A 24,292-nucleotide genomic window follows, 5' to 3' on the forward strand; every position below is an offset into this window, starting at 1 on the left:
GATGCTGGAGCCTTTTTGCCCACGCAGACGAGGGGTCTCAGTGTGAGGGCTCAACGCCCTTCACTGCTGCTTTGGGAAGGAGCTGTGGCTGTCTGACCTGGCTGGTGTACATAAATGTTAGGTACAGAGTTACAGTGTTCATATGCCATGCCACGAGGAACAGCAATGGGAGGGACCATGCAAGCCTTGGGTGAGGGTCCTGCAGCAATGTCACAGGCACTTCTCAGCCTCCTGACAGCAAGAGCCAACAGCTCCATCCTCCAGCGCACCCATGCTGTCCCAGGTGCTACAGAGATCCAGACAGTTCAGTATGAAGAGGTAAGTGACATGGGCTTTATGCTTATTTTGGTCCTACTGGCTTAACACAAGCAAGACTTGACTACATGTCTTAGAAGAATGGGTTACTTTCTCAGGGATGTGGTGCCTAGCACTAATGTGCATCTAACCAACCATAGCGACACTAGAAATAATCAGACAAAGGGAAGAGATATTGCTTGAATGGATTCAATGATGACATTGAGTCTATTATTTGTATTATGTACTGTAAGTGGTTGAGTCACCATCCCTGGAGGTATTTAAAAGATGTGTAGATGTGGCACTTAGGGACATGGTTTAGTGGAGCTGGCAGTGTAAGGTTAAAGGTTGGACTTGATGATCATAAAGGTCTTTTCTAACCTAAACAATTCTATGATTTTATGATTCTGTGATTATTTTCTAGTAACACCTTTGGGATACTTATCTGTCTGTGTTGTCCAAGACGACCTTTGCTTTATTTCTCATTTAAATTCCTCACCAATGTATATCCTAATCGTACTCAGGAGCTGGGTGAAAAAATATTCCCAGGTCAGTTTTCACTGGGTGAAAAAATATTCCCAGGTCAATATTTAGAATCACCTTCTGTAGCCATTGCTGAATTTATTTGTGATTTTTGTCACCCAGCTACTAACTAGTCCCAGAACACTAAGATGTGATACAATGATGTTATAGAAATTGCTATTGTAGCACTGCAAAGTTCCTGAAAAATGGATTTTTAGATCAAATCAGAAATAGGGTAGAATGTGAGTGTGAATGTCCTTCTTGAATTTGTCAGTCTGATCATGTACAGATTGAGTGTCCCTAATGCTATAATTATGGAAAGGGAGTTCAGGGGGCAAAAGAACAGGCTCTGCAAGAGCCTACAGGTTGCTTCATTATGTCAGAAAGAAACATGGTTCTTAGTAAGCGTAAATGTCACTCTTGCTACCTCTTTGTGCAAACAGAGGGAATGATGCCATGGCTGCTAGCATGTGATTGAAATAGAAGGTCTGAGCTCAATACTTCAGTCACGGGCCATTAATTAATATCTCAGTGCATTAATTAATATCTCAGACTGTCATGCTACAAAAGGAGAACAATATATTCTTTTTGGCAGTTCAGCAGCAATTTGAAGAAGAAAAAGCCACCAGCAATTTTTAGACAACAGACTGACGATTGCGATTATTTAGTGACAATAGGGAAGCCAAGAGTGATCTGCAGAAGTCAGGGAGAAGGCTAAGTATGTAATACTAATATCAGTAGTTTATGGAACAATTCATGGACAGAGTCCCTACACAAAAACACCTGAGAAGCAAACAGCTCAGTTGTTCCTCCAGCCAGCATGCCAAACACAGCTTCAGCTTCTGTACCACAAACTACCTGATTCAGAGAAACCTGAAAACTGTGTAGAAAGGGTATTAGAAAAGTGACATTGGACTTCACTTTTTCTTTTATGAAACTTGAGCTTCTGCAGGGCAGATACATAAGTTCTTAAATAAAAATGTCATAAGTATCAAATGAAAATGTAATTATCAAATGAAAATATCATTTAGTTACAAAGGAAGTCAGTATTTCTGTAGCCAGTAGCAAGCAAGGGGAACAAGAGGGAGACTGAAGAGGACAGCGTTGGTGGGACCCCTGGTCTTTTGAGTGCCTGTGCACATCTGCCCAGCGACATCAGTAGTTTTCTATTTAAAGTCAGGCACTTGTTCACTGAACCTGACTCAAAGATAACCGCAGCTTGTTTCAAAAAACTGAAAAAATAATCGGTGTGAAATGTACTGGAAAACAGCACGGTTATTCATGTGCCTCAGCAGTTTCCTTATTAGGTAAAACAAGCTTTTGATTGTTCTCCCAGGACATACAATACCTCAATATGCTGCAAAATAGGCTGTTATAAAATGAGCCTGCACGACTTGCATACCTCAATGACCACTTCTGTGACAAATGCAAATTAATATTTTGAATCCAAGGTCAAAGTCTAATCATGGAAATGACAATGGCTTAGTCTGTGATGAGCTGCGTTAGACATGTGGCACAGTGTACATTGCCTGCTTGTCCTGGGCTGACGGGGATCTGGTGGCTTTGCAGGGCACAGGGACCACTGGCTGCCCTTGTGATGGGTTCCCTTGGAAGTTACAATGCAAATTCCTCCCAGCAGATGCAAAAGAAACCAACATGTGATCAAAATCTTCCTATGGAAAAGGAAAGCACCACACATTACAATAGAAAGATTAGAAGCTCATAAAACAAAAGGGTGGATTAGAGTTCCAGATATATCGTGTTGCAACTGGTCTTTCACAGTTGGCTCTGCTCTTTGGAACCACTGAATCATTTCCTACTTGGACAAATCGGGAAATGTCAGCTTTTTCCAATTCAGTTCTATCTGGTTGCATCAACTGAAAATTCAGAGTCGCTCAGTGTCAAAGTGTGGTAAAGATAGTTACACAGAAGAATATCAATTAATTCATTATCCTAGCAGGATTAACCTCGTTTAAATAGCACCATCCCTCATCCTGAACGAGGTTAGAATAAAAGTTAAGGACAGGCCTTATTGCAGGAAGAAAGTGTCTCTTTTAAAATCTGGATTACTTTTCAGCAAGTAACCCAAGTTTGGGTAACCTTTTAAACCTTAAGAAGTTGTTCTGTTGGGGAGGGATGTACTAAAACTTGTGATCTCCGGTTCAAAAATACTTATTGAAAATGGTGTCTGAGCCAGGATTAAAGTCTGCAGCCTTTTTATATTAATTTCAAATTATACTAAGATATTCTTTAGATAGTATTCTATTATTAAGTAGATAAAACAAATCTCTAATGTGAGTTAAATTAAAGTCTTAATGAGGAAAAAGTCATTACATATAACACAAAAGCTGCAATCATACCTAGACATGGAAATGTTTTATTAGGCATTAAGAGCCAGCTTCCAAGGCATGTGATGGAGATTGATGGGTAGAAACTCTCCTAAATGTAATGAAACAGAAAATCCATCTTTCCTCTGATATTAGTGTAAGAGAGAGAGATGGTCACAGCACGAATCTGGCAGAGTTAATTACAAACCTGAATGCATGGGACAAAGCTGGGGAGCAGCATCTGTGCATACGAAGATGTTTTGTCACAGGAGCTGGGGCTCTTTTGCTGTCTCTCCTCCTATCCAACTGCAGGTGGCACTGGTTGGGCACCTAACGATGACTTATGAAGTTTAAGATTATTTCTATCTGTGGAAGTTATGGAAATAACTGGATGCAGGAGATCAGAACACTCTGGGCCTCTGCCCTTGAGGAATGGGGTGATAAGACAAGAAATTATGTTGACTTAACCATGTGTCCAGAAGGATTCATTTTGACTTTGTAGTCTTGATATCAGCTGCCAGCTCAAAGGAGATTAATGTGATGGTGATGTTTCAAGGCATATTATTGAAGTGGCAGCTGCTGATCACTTTCTATTGCTGTTCTGAAAAATGATGAGGCCCTCGATTTTACACGTCTCCAGCCTGACTGCAGACTAGTGCTAGGAGAAAGAAGTAAAAGGGATGGTGAGATTACTTTACATACATCCTTACATCTGGCCTAAATGCAAGCCGTTTACTGGCCCAAGATGTGATCTGGCAGTGTGAATTTGTTGAACTCGTAAATCCAGGATGCTGTTAAGACCACACCAGATAGCGGATACCGCAGCAAAGTCCCTGTGCGAGCTGGCAGAGCCACTGTGGCAGCAGCACTTGCACAGGTAGCAGCTCTTCTGAGCCTCAGCTCTTAACTTACATGTCCGGGCTACGTGGACCATATAGAAAACATCATGTGCTTGATGATTTTGGAGTGCACACACTTAATTTTTGAAACCTTGTCAGTGCCCCTGTGGTTTGTGCACTCCCCAGGGCAATGCTGTGTCGCTGCTCCCACCAGCAAACCCTCCATGGCACTCCCAGGCCACCCCAGCAGCAGGTGGACAGACTTCACAGGTGGGCGAGTGGCCAGGGTGGCCAGGGTGCCACCTCCAGCACCTCCCCCACCACCCTCCGCCAAAGCAGCTCTGCAGTGGCCAGCGCTGCTGTGCCACAGATACCTGGGACATCAGTCTTTGGTACCACGGGTGTCTGGCTAACACTGCTAGTACAAACTAGTGAAAAGAGGCTGCTAAATTAATGTATTCTGTGATTAAGTTCCAAAAGACATACCCAGCATTAACCAATCGACATGATAAATGCTTTCTAACCACCTACAAAATGAGCTGATATTTTTCAAGTTTCAGATCCTGCTGCAAGACAAGAGGGAGACAGAAGATTAAGTAATACATTGTCTAGAAGCAGAGTGCTTAGCTTATATTTGACCAGTAATTAATAGATGCATTGTAAGTAAGAAACTAAACTATTATATCTAACTTCATACTAACTTTATAATTATGCAATTATTTCTTTGTATAGATGTATTGTATCTTAAAAAATTCCAAATATTGTAATGAATATGCAATAATTGTGTGAATCAAAGCAACACAAGAGTGTCCAGTTGTGGAAGCACTTATAGAGGATGATCCTCAGTGTTCCTCAGTGCTCATTCCCCAGCGCTGTTATTAAAGAGTGCCTGATTAACAGTATAATTGACTTTGCTGTTAAGTTTATTTCTTCGTTTCACTAGTGGAAAAACATCTTCATGCAAAGAGGAAGTCATAATAAGCTTCAAGTTAATTATTGCTAGTGTACTTTTAAATGTTTTTTAAAAATAAAGCTGCTCTAACACCCTATTTCTTGAGGATCTCTGTGTTGTGAGGAGATTGTCTCACTGCGCAAAGGGTTGGTTGAGTGGTTGTCTGCAATGGGAATGAAAAGAAGTTGGCCACAAAGCAGCATCCATGAACACATAATTTCTGCCCAGACATTTATCCTCTATCCATATAATGTTTGCTGTTTGCAGACATTAATTTGTAAAGATTTTCTTTTTGTTTTCCTGAAAAAAAATGGATTTTTATGAGTAAAATAATCAGTGAAGGTGGCAGGGGTGCCACTATCCTCTTCAAAACATCAAAAATAAAAAATAAGCTGAAGTTCTACAATACACAGATCCTCTCTGTTTGCAATCTATTATTTATATTCATTGTCAATAGTTTGTCAGTTCTGGCCTGTTTTGCCACATCAAAAAGCTTGTTTTTCATGCACACAGCCATGCAGTAGAAAAAATATCATGATCAATGACCTCAGTACAAAGAATATAACCCACTTAAAATGACCTGTTTGCATACAGTTTACAAGCTGAAAACATCACATCCCATTTCAGGGAAATGAAATTTATTCTCAAATAGAAAGTAACTTTTTCTTACTGTTTTGAGTGAGGCATTTGAATGATTTCTCAGCAATAACAAATACACTGGCAGAAATCGGGATGAGTTTGTAAACAGCCTGCAGAGGAAAAAATTCATTCTGATAACATATCCCTCTTCATTAATATTGTATCTAGTCCTACCTAACCAAGAGCTGTTTGTGAACATTTCTCAAAGTGATTAATGACATCTCACCATTTCCTTCTCTCTTTGTGATGATCTGTTATAATGACAGCAGCTTTTATCATAACTGTTTGTGAGAGCCCCTCGCTTTCTTGCTTTCTTCTTTCTTTTACTGTAAAAGCTCTCAAAGGAAGCCTTTGTATGTCAGGAGAAGCCAAATTAACATAATGTGCAGCACCTATAAATAGTTTCCTCAAATTAGACTCTTCTACAAAACCTTGAAGTGATATTTCTTTGCTTTCTTTTTTTTTTTTTTCCCCACTGTAGGTAAAAGATACAATCTTGTATAACAATTTTCCCCTATAAAACATAATTTTTGTTGTTCTGATTTACTTATCCTGACATTTTCTTTGGCTATTTTTCAATGCTTTTGTTGAGTCCCAGGTGAAAGATAGTCAGCACCTTGTTATCGTATTTTGAATTTGTGCAAAAAAAACCTTGATAGAAATGTGGTATGAAGTATTGGCAAATTAATTACCAAGGACAATGAAAAATTGTCCTAAAGAGAGATACTGCAAAAATTGGATTTTTCAGAAGATATGTTTCTAAATTTTTTTTTAAACGTTTTGAGAATTGCTTCCAGGTGTGAAGGAATTAAATAGAAAAGAGCTCATCAGCTGAGAAGCATTAAGATAAGGATATTTAAAGCACTGACTGATGTGAGGATCAGAAACGAGAAAATGTTAGTCACTATTTGCACAGCATAAGGATCATGTGGTGAAATTATCAGATATTAATGCAAACGAAATTACAGAGTATTTTATTTTCATACAATGCTGAACGGAAGTGTGGAATCCAATCCACATGGTGAGTGGGTTCAAGAGTTTAGATAAATTCCTGGAAGACAAATCCCTTAGTTTCTTTAGCAAGACAGTCTGGATATCACCAGAAACTCAGAGATTTCACAGTGCTGAGGGGGTTACACTACAGAAAAGCCTACTGGCTGTATCCCCTTCTTATATTTTTCCCTTTGGATATTGTTAGAGTGAAGTATTGAGGCTGCCCTAAGCCCACATGGTGGTTGTTATGATCTGAAATGTCTCAGAGTCATCGCCCAGTTTTCATTCTGAAGGCAAAGACCTGGTGCCACCCGGCAATTGTGGGGATGATGGGGGGGGGTGCCAGCCTGGCCCCCTTCCCCACGCCTTCTCTCGCTCTCCAGCTGCCAACATCTGGTCCCAGAATAGAAGCACGGCTGTCAAATCTATAGGAAAAAAAAAAATAAAATAATACTGCTTGTTGATGGAGAGTAGCTGCTATTGACTTGTTAGTACTGTAAATATCAGTCACGGCCAGGAGGCGCCGGTTCCAGCTGTGCCAGATCCCTCCGACCTGGCACGCGGGCTGGAGGAGGCTCAGGGCTCTGCTCCTGCAGATGCTGTGGCTCTTCTCCCTCAGTGTCATTTGCTTGGGGAGTTCCTCTAAGGACCAAGTAGGGCAAAATGGTTTAAAAATGATCCCTGTGAATTATAGCATCTCTTGTCCATATGAGTTGCCTACCACAGCTAAATAAGGCAAAGTCTTATCAAGCACAGCTTTTCAAAACCTGGATAGGAACACACCAATTCTTCCAAAACATTTCATCTTCTTTCTTTCTGATTTCCTTAAAACTCTGGAGCTTCCTTTCCTGGTTTTGTTGTTGTTTTCTTTCCTTTTTTCTTCCTCAGCAATTTTAAGGACTGATAATTTAGTTTTTAAGAAAAAAACTCAGCTTCTCAGAGTCACATGACTCTGGTGAATGAGCAGTGGGAAAAACACCAAATATCACAAGATGCATAATTAAATCACAGGCATCCTTCAGTTTCTGGAGATTTTGTCCTGGGAATATTTTCCTGATCTCAAAAGCAGCTAACATTTTAATCCCAGCCAGGGAAAGGCAATCACCCTTAATCTAATTTGATTTGATTTAGGGCTTGCAGTGACGCTAACTCATGACCAAACTGTTTGCTTTTTAATTCCATGGCAGCATAATCCATTGCTATATCATGGGCAAATTACTGATCCCAGCTCATGTATAAATACAAAATTTATTTACATAAAGCATAGACTAAAGTATTGGACAGCTACTCAAAGAACGTCTGTTTTGTTCAAATTAAGAACAGTATATGCATTGAAGAAATCCTATGAAAACTATTATTTCAAACTCATAGGGCTCCTCAATAAATATTTTTTGAGAAAAAGCAATAGCTGCAGAAGAATGAAATAAGCTCTTCTTGCAGCCAGGCTCACTATGTTTTGTGAGACAGAACTATCTACATTAATTACTAGTCTCTCTTCTCCCTACCAGTTTCTTCTTAAAGAGGAATTTACAAAATTAAAATAGCATTGAAAATTTTGCATGACAGAAATTCTTTTAACACTTCCGCTTCTGTAACTGAATACGATGACTCAAATGCAACAGAGAAAAGTCCTTGAAACAGGCTCACAGGAGGGGTTTAGAAACAGCTTTCATGCCCCGTTTTAATTTGACTGTCGGCTTCCAAGAATCGCAGAGCGAGTCTTTCATTTTTTTCACAGCTTAAGTTTTTTTTTTTTTTTTTATACTGTTGCCAACCTTTTTTTAAGGACTTTGGCCCCTCTTTGCTGGGTAAGGCACTCCAGCTGCAATGCCGCCCAAGAAGGCCTCTGCATGGCCGCACTGCCTCTGTGCTCACCAGGCTTTGCAGATCTCAGTGCTCTTTGTGCCCAGCCCATGGGCTCTGTTCAGGGCTTTATCTACTATAATCACCTTGCACATTTATAGCTCAGAACAATAAAACCTCTGGCAGCTTTCTTTCTTGAAGGAGCGTGCTCAGCCTGGCAGAATACAAGTTCACTGCTTTGTTCTTCTCTCAGCTTTCTGCAACATCACAGCACCTAGCCTTTCTTTTTTATTTTTTTTTTTTCTCGTCAATGTAAATAAAAATTTAACCCAATACTCTTTCCAGTTTCTGATAACTGGGGAAGAATACCTTTGATGTAACTGAATTGCCAAAGCGAGCACAGGATGTGTTTGACCTTAGTGTGAACATGGTGGGGCAACAAGGCCGGTGGTGCTCTGCACGCCAATGGCCTCCAGATTACAGTATCACAGTATCACAGTATGTTTGGCATTGGAAGGGACCTCAAAAGATCATCTAGTCCAATCCCCCTGCTGGAGCAGGAACACCTAGGTGAGGTCGCACAGGAACACGTCCAGGCGGGTTTTGAATGTCTCCAGAGAAAGAGACTCCACAACCCCCGTGGGCAGCCTGTTCCAGTGCTCTGTCACCCTCACTGAGAAGAAGTTTCTTCTCAAATTTAAGTGGAACCTCTTGTGTTCCAGCTTGATCCCATTACCCCTTGTCCTTCATTGTTTGCCACCGAGAGGAGCCTGGCTCCATCCTCATGGCACTCACCCTTTATATATTTATAAACATTAATAAGGTCACCCCTCAGTCTCCTCTTCTCCAAACTAAAGAGACCAGGGTACCAGAGCCCTTCCCAGGTGACGGATGAGTTACTCTGGTGGGGGCAGGATTTTTCTGAGCGCTTCCTACCAACTAATTCCACTCTCTGAATTTAACAGTAAAACTGCCTTTGATTTCAGTGCCAAGTGGTTGGAAAATCCCACCCTGCTGTAAGGCAGAGGGTGATGAAAAGCAAAGGGAAGATAAAGGAAAATTTTGGTCTTAACTTCAGGGGAAATGGAAGTAGGCAACATAAATGCAGCAGGGTGTCCATTGACGGGGTAACTCCTGTCAATAGGGATGCACTGTGCCATGTCTCTAAATTATTTTTCCCACATAATTAAATATGCAATGCAATTAAAACCTAGAGTTACCAAGTCTAGTACACGTAAAAATGCGACTTGATTCAACCTTGCATCTGCAGTAGAAGTTATGTACCAGGCTATAAAAGAAATACTCATTTAAAAGCTTGCCACCATCTCATAGCATAATACATTTGAACAAAAGAAACAACCTCTGTTTTCATATCAGGATAGGAATGCTTCTAATTCCCCTACATTTCTCTTATTGTCAGGCAGGAGGGCTTTATCTCACCTGTAGCTGAACCAGCCTCTCTGGGATCTTTTTATATGTGTGGTAAAAGAAGTGAGCTTAAACATGTTCACTTTTGGATGAGATAAATTTATCCCCAGAAGCAAATATCTTTCCTTTAAATATTATATAAATGGAGCCAGGGTAAATTATTCAGATGTAGATGTATATATTTTATATGACTGTATCTGATCATATGAAACCCAGCCATGGTATCAAAGCTGTGTCCCATTAAAGTAGACTTTTGTGTCTTTGTTTTTTAAAGAACCTTTAAATAAACAGATCTAATGAAGTTGATGTTTAGCACGAAAAAAAATGTATTATTTCAGTTTCCTTTTAAAAGCAGAAGTCCTTACAAGGTTTTGTACTTATAACTGGCAAAACAAGCTTGTTTGTACATCATTTATTCATTTTACATCTTTCCTAGAAAAACACAGTATCTATAGGCTATTTAAAAACAAAATGTGAATGGGAAGTTAGTTTTCTAAGTTCATATTTAATAACTTAATTGCCCCAGATCTTCTCTGGACTTAAATATGAGCAGTAACTAAATATGGAATCAGGAATCTAACACAAGCTTCCAAATATTATACAGTCAAAAACCAAGAGTGATCTGATCCTCTTGTGCCCAGCCCACAGCTCATTCAGTGCATCTTCACCCAGAGCCTGGAGAAAACACCGTTCCCTTCCCTGCTGTCCCCTCCAACAGCTGCTGTGGGATGCAGTTAGGATGATGCCTTCTGTGCTCAGAGCACGGCCACTCATTTCACATCAGGGTCAGGATCTCAGTGCCTCAGTGCACCAGTGCCCAACCAGTGCAATGCTCCGCGCTCCCCTCACAGCTCCCAGGCTCATGCCTCCTTCCCCAGTTTCCCGCAGAACATCTGGCAGCACCTTCTCATCACACGTTGGGAGTGTACTCCCATAGTCACATGTTCTTGCTTTTGTTTAGCCTGAAATACCTTTGTGTTTATTAAAAACTTCCTGCACTGTTTTTTATGAGTCTAGATAAAATAGATGCTCAATAAATATAAAATGTCAGTATATGGTAAAACAGTATCTGTAAGTGGGCTACTGAACAATCATTAAGGAGCAAAACATTGAATTATAGCATTGTGTTGCAGCTTTACAAACTATTTGGTATCTGAACAAAGAAATCAATATGTCACAATTTTGAATTACACTGCACCTTTTCATTTCCAGAGATCATCTTGCTTCAGATCTTGACACGTATCACTGAGTCAGGCACAAAACAGGCCCCATGGCGACCACTGGTTCCTGTCTTACAGGGCTCAGTGCACTACATGCAAATATCCCATATAGCAGCCAGTTCAGAAACCTGACACTATGTGTTATTCATCTTTAGCTAGACAGACGTGCCACAGAAATGAAAACATGCAATTCTGTGCTGATAATTTGGTTCACTGAGGTTGAGAAAGGGAGCTAGTTCCAGTTCTCATAATGTAGTCTGAATTTGTGGTCTAAGTCTCAACCCTGGTGAAAAGATTTCTTTTTTCCCCAAAAAATCTATTGCACCATACACATTACTGAAGGGTGAGTCACACAAGAAGGAAAACTGTGGTGCAGAGTCTGAAGCAGCATCTCTGCCCAAGGAAGATCCAGGCTGTGTGGTTTGGGGCAGTTCACAGAGGTGCTGCTGTCTGTGTTACTCTCTGGTCAGCTGTCAGCAGGATTAATTCAGTTTTGCATGACCATACCCAACAGTTATCAATAAAATCACATATTGCTTACTTGTTAAATTCTCAGTCTGCTCTTAACCACAGCTAAGTGGAGCCTGAGTACATCTGGAAAGCCTGAATAAATTTTCTCCAGCTGCAGGTTTCAAGTGATGATTCCTTGCTTTAGAATTGCCTTTTACGTGTGCTCAGCTATTCGGTCAAATGCATACTCATGCAATATGCAAACAAAAAATTAAAGGCAAAGGATTTTAAATGTGGGTCTTTAAAATGCACATCTCCCCAGCACATGATAATGGTACTTTAAGCATCAGCTGAAAATGCCTTCATCCTCCCCCAGTCTGCCCTTGGGGCTCCACACAGCCTTGCATGCCAGCGGGGTGTCCCCCATGCTGAGCCCCACAGCTCCCCACGCACCCCCTCACCACCCCAGGGCCTCCGTCCTCCCCCGCTCGCTCCTGCTCTCCCCTTTGGGTCCTCCTCCCAAACACTGATCTGCTTTTAGATTCCTTCAGATCCGATGGTGATGCTAACCAAGGCTGTTGAATAAAGACAACTCAGAAATGCTGTATGTAAACCGCACATTTATAAGCTTAGTCTGTTTAGCTGAACCTGTGAACTTTGGGCCATTTCTAACAGCACCTCACGCAGTGGGTCTCTGAATGAAGTACTATGGGTGTTAGAGCCCTCAAGGTTAAAAATAAGATTGATCAATCTGTAAGAAGCAAATAAGCATGTGCTGCAGAAGTCTCACCTGGGAGTTAGGTACTGAATGCCTGTTCTGAAAGCAATGCTAAATATGAGCATTTATTGATCCCTTCTGTCCAGACAGCACTCACTTTTCCCAGGTTACATTTCGTTTTCCCCTCTGCTAGACCCTAATTCTCTTCCGCCAGGCCATAGAAAGCACTGGATAATAATAAACCAAAATGTGCTTTCTCTGGAAGTACAGTAATCGAGAGGCAGACAAATACATAAGTGGCTATCTGAGGACCATAGGAGAGATTCAGGCTTAGCCAGCATACCGATTCTGCACGAGTGGCAGTATATTTGCAGAGCCTAACAAAAGCGAGCCAGGAGAGTAATACGATCAGCAAGGCCTGTCACCGAGGCATGGGATATCAGCATATTTACTGAAATGGAAAAGGAATCATTTAAAAGAATTGTTATTCTTAATTAATGCATGAATCACAAAGGAGATTATACTTGTCTACCAAAGGATCTCACTGTGGGCATGGAGTCCTGTACCTAGCACTGTATGCTCAGAGGACAGAGAGGGAGCAAGCAGAGCCCAAATGATCTGCTGGGAGAGGGACAAAGTCCCGACTCCCCCCTTGGCCCCTGCCGGCTGCCTTTTGCAGTCCCTGACGGCGGCAAAGCCCATCCGAGGTTGGTCACTTGCTCCCCATGGCAGTGAGGGGCTGTGCCGCTGCCACAGCCAGGGCCAGGCCCCATCCCGCTTCCCGGCCCTGGTGGGACAGCCACGCTCCTGCAAATGTCAGCACAAATCCCACCTTATTTTGGACTCCAGTCTACAACTGGTAGCATTCAGAAAGAAAATTGCTTCAGAGCAGAGAAAAGACATTTGAGACAACCCCAGTTTCCCATAAGCCTTCCCAAATGCCTGTATATCTTGCTGGCTCTTGAAGCAGTCTGGACTTACTTCTGTTTGGAGTTAAAGGTTTTCAATTTCAGTTTGTAAATGGCTCAAGATGTTATTAGAGAAGCAGAAATAAAGAATTGTCTAGAGTTTTTTTTTCCCTCAGCTTCACCAAGGATCTCAAAACAGGAAGGGTGTTCTGATACTGAGGTATTTTTTTGCATGGCTTATTTTCCTACATCGTTTCTCTTCGCAGGGCATGCTGAAGGTTCGGTGACTGTCCTGCTTTTCCCTGTCACTGCATGGATATGCCCCCTGCCCTGTGTAAGCCCTGATTTCATCGTGGAGACACACTGAGCTTTTGGAGGACTCTCGCAGGTACTTCTCCTAAGCACAAGACTGGTCCCAGTTTAAGAGAAACATTAATGTGCTTAAAGCTGTGTCTGAGCTCAAGCACCTTGTGAGATGGCTCCCTGGGCCTCAAGCATACTCAGGATTTATTTCCTACACAGCCCCATGACCTCTGGGACATGGACTCTTCCCCAAATGATCTCACAGCCCCCAGCTCTGTCTAGCTGCCCCCGTGGCGGTTCCCCACGTCCCCCTCTCAGGCAGGCCAGCTGAGGCAGGGGGCTTGGGCACACCTGCACCCATTTGGCACCTCCCTTGTGCCGCAGCCTTGTCAGCATTGACTTCCCAGGGCTGCAAACAGCCTAAGTACCACCTGATGATGGAACATGGCAAATCTGGGATTTGCAGCAGATACATTTCTACAGAGTATTCAACAGTTTTTATTCCAGAAAAGAGCAGGAGAATCAGTCTTACACAACAGTAGGTTTAAGCAGATATCTGGCCAGTTATATGTTTAACCGTATTTAATGTGGTTAATGGCTTTTTCTCAGTTTAAAGACAGAGGTCCTGTGTTCTTTCCTCAAAACCCCTCAAATCCATGTGGTTACGGTGCTCTGTATCACTTCTGTTGTTTTATTTGGTACTAATCCCCACAAACAAGCATATGGTGGTTCCTTATTTTTTTATTTACTGTATTCTACGTGAATTTCAGCAAATTAAATGTAAGAATGCAAAACCAAAAACCAAACCAAAACAAAAATAAACAAAAAAAAAACCAAAACACCCCAAGCAAACAAACCAACCAATCAACCCACAAATACAAAGGGATCTAGCTTTTTTTAGTGTGCTGTGATCCCAAGAAGCCAGTTTGGAGCTGGGCTGTCAGACCACCATCCTGGATGAAATTCAATAGATTATCTTCCCATCTTTCTTCATATAGACATCCCTTTTTTTTCTTCTTCCAAGTAATCCCTGCTATTTGCTCACATAATGAATTTATTTATTTTCCTAAACTGTGGCTCTGATTTCCCATAACCATAAACGATGTTGACTGACCCCTGCAGCCCATCACGTGTGTCATTAAGGATGATTCTGAACTCCACTATGGCCCTTCATTTCTATTGCTGAGTATTTTATACACACGCTTCAACAAACTTGTGATCCCAAATTGGATTTTTCTACAGATAAGCAGCTGGACACACTGTGCCACACTCACTGATGGAAAGAAATGTTTAGCTTGACATAATTACCTTAACTATCGACCATAGTGCCTGATGAGAACCCTTCCATTATGTGACATCCCTGGAGGCATATTCCCCCTTCAGCGACGCAGGCATTTTAGGAACCGCTGGGAGCTGTACTGTCAGTCTGCATGCTGATCTATGACGAGTAAATGTTGCTCAAACAGTTTTTGTCAGTGCTGATTTACTTGCTTTGTTTGTTTGCTTGAGGTTTTAATAATAGTATTAAAAGTCTTAGCTCCTGGTGTATTTGACTTTGTGCCATTGGTCCATTAGGATTCGGTTGAGTGTTGTGCATTATTTTTAATTTGCATTCACAGTATGCTCTGTAATAACTCACTCTGAATTCTAGCAATGGATGCTGTGAATTTGTATTAACAGCAGTGTTGATTTGTGCAATGTGTAGTAAAATTCTTCACAAAAGAACACTTACCACTTCATGTCCTCTAGCATAGGAGATCAGAGTTTCCAAATAACAACAGACTTTTCTTAGCAAATTGTTCCTGGGCTAATCGTAATGGGAAGGATTTCAGCTTGGATGGCAATCATTGACACAAGCTGCTTTTGATGCCAGAAGTTTACATGGTTTCAAAAAGCAATTAGACACAATTATGGAAGAAAAATCCATGAAAGGCGACTAAACACACAGATAGCTGTGGTTCAGAAATTCCCTGAACCGTAGATTGCTGGAAGCCGAGAAAGGATCCTGGGGACAGATCACTGCACAGTTTTTCCCCAGGAGCCGTCTTCTGGGCACTGCCTGAAGAACACGCTGTTCTAGTCTGACCCAGTATGGCCTTTCTTATGGTGTCATGTTCAGAAGTCATGCTGAGAGCACTTAGGAAGAGGACAGAATGGAGAAAAAAAAATCTCCCTTCAGGTTAACAACTTGCCAGTTTTCAGGGTTTCTGCATTAAAATCCTCTTTTGTATCTAATTAGAATTCAGATCTTTTTCCCTCATCAGCTTCCTTAGGAAGAGCACACACACTGGACTGCACTACAATCACGGGCATTTCAATGCCTGCGGTGCCCTTAATTGGTGAAGCTTTGCACAGTTGCTGGCAGCAGAGCACTGATTTTCAGTAGTTACTGGACTCAGGTTTACTTATGCTACAAGATGCATTTTTGGCAATGAATGTTTATCTGCCATGGGGCAGGATTGTGACTGCTAAAGAGGAGAAGCTGGTTATTCTGTTAAACTAGCGGAATCTGGTAAAGCACACACAACACATTACTCTGCTAAAAAAAAAGCCAAACACAGCCAGTTTACAACAGTGCAAAATAATCAATTTTGTGCTTAAGAGGCAAGTCCTACCATAGCTGTGACATCTTAAAAGATGCTCAGCATCTTGAGGACTTCTCCATGTGCCCTGATTTTTTTCACCTTGACCTCTGGAGAGTGAACAGCATTGTACAGGGAGAATCATCACTGGCACATTTGGTGGACATCTCAAAACAGGGGTACACTTAACTCCTTTGAAACAGCTAGTATGCCATGGTTTTACATAGACCTCAACAGACTGCTTGCTGGCGGAATTTAGTTATTACATTCTTATTTTAATAAAGCCTAATTTGTAAGTTACAGGCCACAAAATCCTGTCCTGAAAACGTTAGGGCCAGACTGATAAAGCACAGCAGCAACAGTCACACAAGGTGATTACTGGGTTTATTTGTTTATTTAGTGGGATACAGGGACATGCTGGTTTTTGTTGTTTTCTTTTGTGAAATGATCTGGACAATTTGATGTCCTAGAGTCTGGCAGACAGTATTTCAGTTCTTGTTGTTTATCATTATTTAAGCCATGTTGCCCAAAACTGGGGGTGCAAATAAATGAAGAAGTTGTGGAATGCAACAAACCAATTACTTTCTCATAGTTTGAAACACAGACGATTTGTTTCTGTGAGTTTGTTGGACTTTTTTTTTTTTTTCACTAAAAGTATTTACATCGATGACTACACTAGAAATACCAAAAATAGTGGTCTTGCACTGACACCGCACTCTGGGGGCTCTCATGCTTTGCCACAATGCGGGACTCCACTTTCAATTAATAACTTTAGTACCTTTTTTCCCCATCCTAATTGTACCAGTCATCTCCCCTCCTATTTGCAATAGCTAATATCCCTATGACAGCCATTGCTTAGATGAGAAAGCAGCATTAGGAAAGCATTTAATGAGCATTAATTGCTCCTTAATATGATTTAGCTGCTGGAAAGAAGGCGGCTGAGCTAGCTCCATGTGACCAGCAGCCCCACAGGCACCACCACCAGACTCTTTGAGATGCAATCCTGTCAACCTGGGGGGCAGCAGCCTTTCACAGATGATACCCACGGCTACATTTTCCTTTTCCAAATTAGCAGCTAAGTAGGTTTGTAGGAACTCAGCAACAAAGTCATCATGACACCACCTGGCCGATTACTGATCTCTTCCTTCTGTGTAAGCCAGTAATTATCAGTTCCCACTGACTTTGGAAGCTAATGGGAGTCAGAGGCTGGGGGATGCTGCCAAGATGCAGCAGCTTCCAGCTGTCAGGAGGACGGATGGGACACAGTCTCAGTGTACACTGCTTGGTCTTTGTCTTCTCATGTATGGCATACTTGGCATGTGTGCCTTTATCATTTTGACCCTCTGTGTCATGTTACTTGACACCATTGCCTCTGACATGGCAACATGATGCAAGAGAAACTGTCTTTGAATCCAGCATTCCTAATTTTGATTCCTGATTTACCATTGATTCTCCTCTCACCCTTCAGTTAGGTCATTTAACCTCTCTGCTAAGCTGCTCTGCCAGGAAATTAAGTCTGGTAACACCCAGAGATATTGTGACAATCAATCAATAAGTGTTTGTAAAGTTGTTGGTAAACAACAAGCACTAAGTGCCAAGTCTAATTTAAACCAATATGGTTTATAATCTTCCCCTTTTCTTTGCAAGAACTTTAATATGACACAAAGATTAACCTTCTGATCCGGGAAAAAAAAAAAAAAAATCTCTGCTGATATTATAGACTGGTGTTGGCAACAGACCTCTAACTTGAAATACGATGTCCTCACTGACATCACTAAATTTCCCATGGATTAGCTGACAGTGATACTTGAGGACTCATGGGAAAACTGTGTTGCAGAGGAAAATAACAGTGAAGGAAAAAACCAAATAGTTTTCTGGACTGTAATTCTTGGTTGTCTTTCATTCAGAGCTGAAATAGAGCACCAGTAGACTTTCTAAACTGAAAACTTTGTTGTTTTACATAGAGTATTTAATGGATATTATGACATAGTTGATAATAACCACTAACATAAGCAGGAACCTTTAAGTTTTACAGAGGTAACAATGGGATTGACACTTCTAGTTCATGCTAACCAGTGATCATATACTTACCCTAAGAAGCTGGACTGTTGGCCCCTACATGTTAATATATGTCAACTGGATTTATAGGATAGGCCTGAAGCTGAAGTACAAGTTTTGGCAATGGTGACAAAACACCTTCATGTTCAAGACTTTTATGACTCATGACAACCTGAAACCAGTAAACTACTTGAGGACTTCAGAAGTCTTAACGCTGGCTTTGTTTCTCTATTACGACTAAGTACTTCAGAGCCAAGAAGACGACAGAACCATGTTCACAAGGGGACCGTGCACTGAACCAGTATGATACCTGCTACGCCCCCGGTGACAGCAGAGCACAACTGCTGCTGGCTCCCTCCCACCAGCACCCACAGTGCTGCTCACCAGTGAGCTCACACATACCCTAAAAAAATAATTAGATATTTCCTGGCATACCCCATCACAGCTGGTGCCATTCCTCTGATGGACAGTAGGCATGCTGCTTCTGACTGCCCTATCTAACTGCTTACAATATCAAGTGCCTTATTACTTATACAGCTGCAGCAGAGCTCTTATTTTGAGGCTTTCCAAGCCATTGTTTGAGGAAGAAGAGCAGCTTCCAGGCTTAAGGGAATGCTTAGAGATACAAAAAAAAAGGGAAGGATAGGGAAGAATCTGCAAAAACGAGGTGTCAGCTGGCTCACAACTGGAAGGGTGCTGTAAAGTATAGCATCGCTGCTGCCCACTCACTTAATAACGGTGGCCTAATTAATGGCACCTTGTCATCTTACTAGGTTTCTCATAGCAATGGCTGGCCTTATGAAAACAATACTAAGTACACAATTAGGTAAAAAGATGCTAGCTTACTATAGAATCATTCTTTACCAAAACCACTGCAAATACATTTTATTACAGGCATTGAACGTTATTTATAACTAAGAGCTATTCAAGCAGCTCCGACCTCGCTGCACCAGCCAGAGGGCATGGCAGGCTCCGGGGCTCCCCGCCAGGTGACCCCCGCACACCGATGCCTCACCTCCTCCGAGTTGAAGTTCCGACAGTATTTAACCCCCTCGCACCGCGGGGTAACCGCGCTGCCACTTTTGCTACCGAGAAGCCCGCCCGAGCGGCCGCCAGCGAGGCCGCCCGGGTCCTTCCCTCCCGCCGCGGCAGCTCACCGCGCCGCGCCGGCACCGCCGCCCCGGCAGCGAGCGGGGAAACCGCAGTTGCTGCCGAGCCGCCCCCTGCACGGTGGCCACCGCCGCCGCCCTGCGGGGACCTGCCCGGGGAGCGCCACGCTGCCCGCCCGAGGGGCGAGTTCGGCGGGGACCCGGGCCTAGCCCTGCCGGGCCGCTCAGCGCGACCACCGGCGCTGCGAGCACCGGCCGCGGTGGAATGGGGGCTGATGGCGGCGGCGGCGCAGGGCAGCGGCCGCCGAAACGGGCGAGGGGCGGAGCACAGAGACCCTGTAGCTGCCATGACCGCCTCCCCCTCCTCGCCGCCTCCCTTAAATACTATGGGGCGGCCGTAGCTGCGGTGGGCGCCGCTGCCGAGCGCACGATGCGAGCTGTCATCGCCTTGGCCGCGGCGCTGGGCAGCCTGCTGCTCGGCGGCTGCCTCCTGCGCCTGGGCGGCCAGCAGCCCGTCCGTGCCAGGTAGGGCGGCCGAGGGGTCCCCCGCTACGATGGGGCTGCGGGGCGGGAGAGCCTGGAGCCGGCGGGGAAAGCCGGAGTGGGACGCGGCGAGCCCCCCGCCGCCGGGAGCGGGGCGCGGCGGAGCCCGGCGCGGCTGGGCTGGGCTGGGCTGGGCTGGGCTCGGCTCGGGTGTTGGCGGCGTGTGAACGATTCGTGGGGAGGAAAGCGGCGCCGCTCCCGCCTGATGATGTTTAATCACTGGTTTTGACAACTTTGTTTTCCCGTCTCCTTTGCCAGGGGCTGGGAGGAGGACGCGGGAGGAGCTGCTGTCACGCCGAAAGTGGTGCGAGCCCTCAGGTCCTCTCTACCGTCCCTGCCTCAGACCGAGAACAGGTACGGGCTGCCCGCCGCCGGGCACCGGCACCGCGGGTCCGGCTGGAGTGGTCTACAGAAGCAGAAATGTGCCTTCACTCCAATTCATGCTTCCTTTGCTTTGGCAGCTCAATCAGAGAGAGCGTTGAAGACCTATTAGACCAAGGAAATGAAAATTCACTTGAACTGAAATAAATTATTTGCTCGTAGGCCCTCTTAATGACAGCTGTCACTCTGCCCTTGGTTTTGAGCCCGATAACATGTTGCGTGAAGCAGTTTTGTTAGCATACGATGCAAAAAGTGCTTGCTGAATGGCATGTTCCAGGTATCTTTTATTCTTCTTTCCAGGAAGGTGAAGCAGGAGCTGGGTAACATTATTACCATTTTTGTAATGTCTATTTAGTTAAAAATACAGATTTCTCCTTTGAAATCAATAGGATGAAGGCCAGAAATACGAAGCGTTTTTATGTTACATAGCATCTTACTTTGTAGGAGTCCTTTCTCTTGATCTCCCGTCTTGGTCCTTTAGATCAGTGTAGATATTTGCATTACAGCCTGTTATTTTATACTGTGAAGTTTAATATGAAAATAGTTTGCAAAATTAGCTGTGAAACCAGTCATGTCTTAATATGCAGGCTTCAATATTAACGACTATTTTAGTGCTGTTGAGTTTTCATACACTGTAGAAAAACAGTGCAGAAGAGGGTAGTGTAATCCACACTAGAGATTACTATGTAAGAAGTCAATCACAAATATTTTTTCTATAGTCTTTTACTTTATATGGCCTAATTAGCATTGCTGTTCCAATTGTTATTATATGTTAATATAAATTATAGTCAGAAACACATGATAAAAATTACAAAGAACTGGGGAATTGGTTCTTTAATGGGAACTGTGATGGCTGGCTATACTGAAGTGAACGATCACAATGCAGTTAACCTTACTGAGGCCACCATTTCACCCAGTCTAGCTGAATTTGGGGTTGAAACAGCATGTGCTTTCCCTAAGTGAATGCAAGTGACGTTAGTCAGAGTAATCATTGCAGTGTATCCACACAGTTGGTTTCTTAACATGTTTCTGATGAGAGATCCTGTGTGCTCCTTGGCTCGAAATTTTGAACTTTTACAAGTAGCAAGTTTACAACATCTTTCAGAATTAGAGTAAAACAGGAAAAGGAACAGAAACATTTGCAGCATTTTAACTGTTGTTATGTGCCTCTAGCCTGCTTTTCTTTCCTGTGCTCATTTTTTCCCCTCCTGCTTTTTTTTTTTCTTCTTTTCCAGTCCTTACAATTTATTGGTTTTGCAGTATGTGCTCTGTTCTGCTTTGAGTTTTGTAGCTGTCACTCTGTTCTCCTCTCCACTCTGTTTTGTGTTATGTCTGTGGTTCCCTCCACCCCATCTTCTCATACTCCTTTTCCCTTTCTGAGCTGCAGTCTCCTTTCACCCAGCTCTGTGTGCTAAACCATGGAGTCAAATTGAGTAGAAATGCGAGCAGAGAGTATTTCAGAGAACAGAGTCCAGCTGCTTCCCAACTGCTGTTAGTACAGTCACAAATGGAGCAAAGAAAGTGGAAGCAGCATGTACTAAAGAGGGCTGAAAATCTTTGGCATGTATGGGTCAGTTCTTAATCTCTATAATAGGGCGTGTGAGCATGAGATTTTGAATACACGTTTTTCCTTAACACACTTGGAGGATTTTGGCACCAATTTGGAGCCAGTTTTTATCAAATTGAAATTGTATTTTTTGGTAACTGAGTGACCACAAAAGTGTGACAAGTGAATTATTCATTTAAAAAGAGTTTCATTTTGCTCTAGCTCCTATAGCTGTGGTGTCTTCGGAGGGAAGTCTTGCTGGCTGAATCCAAGAGAGGATGTTCTTTCTCACCTGAGTGACTATGCTCAGTAAGCTGGCTTGCCAGGAGCTTGTGGTGCATGTTTGGGATATGAGGAAGGAGAGAGAGCTGCTGGACTGACCAGGAACTGTTACTTAATCCAGGGAGCAGCTGGACTGGGCATAGAGCCACGCTGGAGGGGTTTGATCCAGGCAGCAGCTGGACTGGGCCTGGCTGAGGGCCATGCTGGAGAGATTTGATCCAGAGAGCATCTGGACTCATTCAGGAGATTCAAACCAGTCCCTCAGTAATGGAGATGGATGGTCCAGTCAAGAGGAATTAGATTCCAGTTTGCAGTGGGGTTTTGCTGCCATATCCATGAGTAGAGCAAAAGTACAGAACAGTCCCTCATTGGAATAGGTTTTGTAGGGCTGACTGAATTTTTTATCACGTGAGGCTATGTTGATGCATAAAACTAGGAAAACTCTCTTGGTGCAGACTTCCTGAAGTATGGTTTTCCTAAAGTACCCTGACAGTTTGAATAGCGTTGTTGTGTTGCTGACAGCAAAGTCCTTTCCAGAGTGAGAGGATGTGCATGGATGTTGGGTTAGACTGCGATCTATTCCTCAGTGTGATGCATTTTTCTGGTAAGTGTTAGCAAAGTTCCTTTTTCCTGGTCTTCCCGTAGCAGAGACTCAGGCTTGGATTCCAGAAATTCTTCTAAAATAACTAATTTATTCACAAGGTACAGCATAGAGCAGCTCAAGCTGGGTGCCTTCTGGAGAGGGACCCTCAGTGAAAAAAACTTGGGCAATTATACCCCCACAATCCAAGCCCTCACCCACTGTGCGTCACTCTGAGCCAACTGCAAAATTAGAGTCTAGGGTCCCCCTGTTCTTCATTGGATCTCTTAATTTTTGTTGGACAGGCCGTCAGTCAAAGTCCTGACCTTCTGTTGCTATTTTGTGCCTGCAGCTGGAGAGAAGTAAGTTTTTGGCAATAACCAAAACATTATTCTGTGTCTCATCTTCTGTTAGATACCATTTTGTTCCTTCACTTATCTCCAGGGGTGCAGCTCTCCTTATCTTCTAGCTCAAAGACTCTGAGGCCTTTTTTACTTAACAAAGCAGAAAGTGCAAAGGTTCACAGCTTGCAGAAGTTATGCTAAGCAAACTTATTTATGCTAAGCGAATTCTATATAAGCAGTTTCTAACCAAGTTCTATAAGAAGCAGCATAATCAATAATTTAATAAGCTAAGGCAGTCTATTCCCTAACACAAGCTAAGATTTTCTCACCAACTTTGGAGGGAGGATCTGGGAAAGGAAAAAACTGGGCATTATCCTTCTTTGAACTCCGAGTGTATGTAATCAAGACAATCTTCAGAATGGCAAGCTAATCTTATCGTGATTTCCTTTGCTTTTGGAGACACATTTGTAACCAGACATCTCCTGAAGAATCTCAAAGACCCTGTTATTTGGTTGCCTTGCAATACTGAAAGCTAATCTGTTGTTTTACTTTGAGTAATTCATCTAAAACGATGAAACTGAAAAATGAAAGTATGAAAAAGAGAGGATGGGTTCAGACTGCCATAGATATTTAGGGAACTATTATTCACAGTGGTGTTTAATTAGACGGTGACTAGGCACCTAAAGTTCTCTGAAGATCTGCATCTTAGTAAATAACCTTGAAGATGTGGTTTGTCTCTTACAGGACATTTCTTACCACTTTTTCTTGTTAGATAAATTGACTGCCTTTACAGTGTGACTTCCAGTTTTTGTCTTGGGTTTATTGTGCAGCCTGCTATGCTTCTTACTACAGTTTCTTACTAAAACCAAGGTCATTGTTAGTACAATTTCCCTACTAGTCCCCAAATTTATTCATGGAACCAGTATCATTTACACTGCAATACTGTGGTTCTCTGGTAAATCCTAGTGCCCGTGCCTTATACCATCCTCTCAATTTTAAGCTGTGCCTGCAAATACCGTTTAAACTTGCTTAAGCGAACAGTACAACCAAAACAAGTAGTCTTGCACTTGTTTCACCTTTAGACACTTGGTGCTCCCTCCCCACCTCTGTGCTGGTATATTTGTGTAGTCACAGCATTAATAGCAAAATAGAAGGCTCAGTATTGCTAGTGCTTATTGGGGAAGGTGACAATAGTAAGAGGAGCTAGGTGGTCTTCTCTTTGTTATGAGGCCAAGGGTGTGCTATGTTAAGCTTGGGCAGAAATTCTAGCTCCTTTTGTACTGCCCAGGAATATATAGAAGATAAATAATGCCATCTCCTACAAGGGAAATGAAAATAGTCTTCTCAAGCACTATTTATGTATTCTTTATATACAAGTAATAACAAGGCAGCAGTACCCTGCACAACTGACCGCCACTACTCTGTTATTCTGTTTGTGTCATCAATTTTACAGCATTCACTTACTATTTCC

General features: G+C 42.8%; 1 protein-coding gene across 9 annotated transcripts in view; it reads left to right on the forward strand.

The window, feature by feature from the left end:
* The first annotated feature begins 58 nt into the window (after positions 1 to 58).
* Positions 59 to 24,292, forward strand: part of ST8SIA6 (ST8 alpha-N-acetyl-neuraminide alpha-2,8-sialyltransferase 6) — a 73,477-nt gene continuing 49,243 nt past the window's right edge. For 5 of the 9 annotated variants that reach the window (XM_065050897.1, XM_065050892.1, XM_065050894.1 and 2 more), the window contains exons 1-2: positions 19,185 to 19,670; positions 19,947 to 20,042. In XM_065050897.1, the coding sequence (XP_064906969.1) occupies positions 19,411 to 19,670; positions 19,947 to 20,042 (356 nt within the window). In that variant the 5' untranslated portion in view covers positions 19,185 to 19,410. Of the gene's footprint in view, positions 319 to 13,359; positions 13,482 to 19,182; positions 19,671 to 19,946; positions 20,043 to 24,292 lie in introns of those variants that run through there. The other 4 variants (XM_065050901.1, XM_065050899.1, XM_065050898.1 and 1 more) reach the window with 4 other exon arrangements.

This window comes from Columba livia, chromosome 2, assembly GCF_036013475.1.
Source record: "Columba livia isolate bColLiv1 breed racing homer chromosome 2, bColLiv1.pat.W.v2, whole genome shotgun sequence".
Taxonomy (NCBI): domain Eukaryota; kingdom Metazoa; phylum Chordata; class Aves; order Columbiformes; family Columbidae; genus Columba; species Columba livia.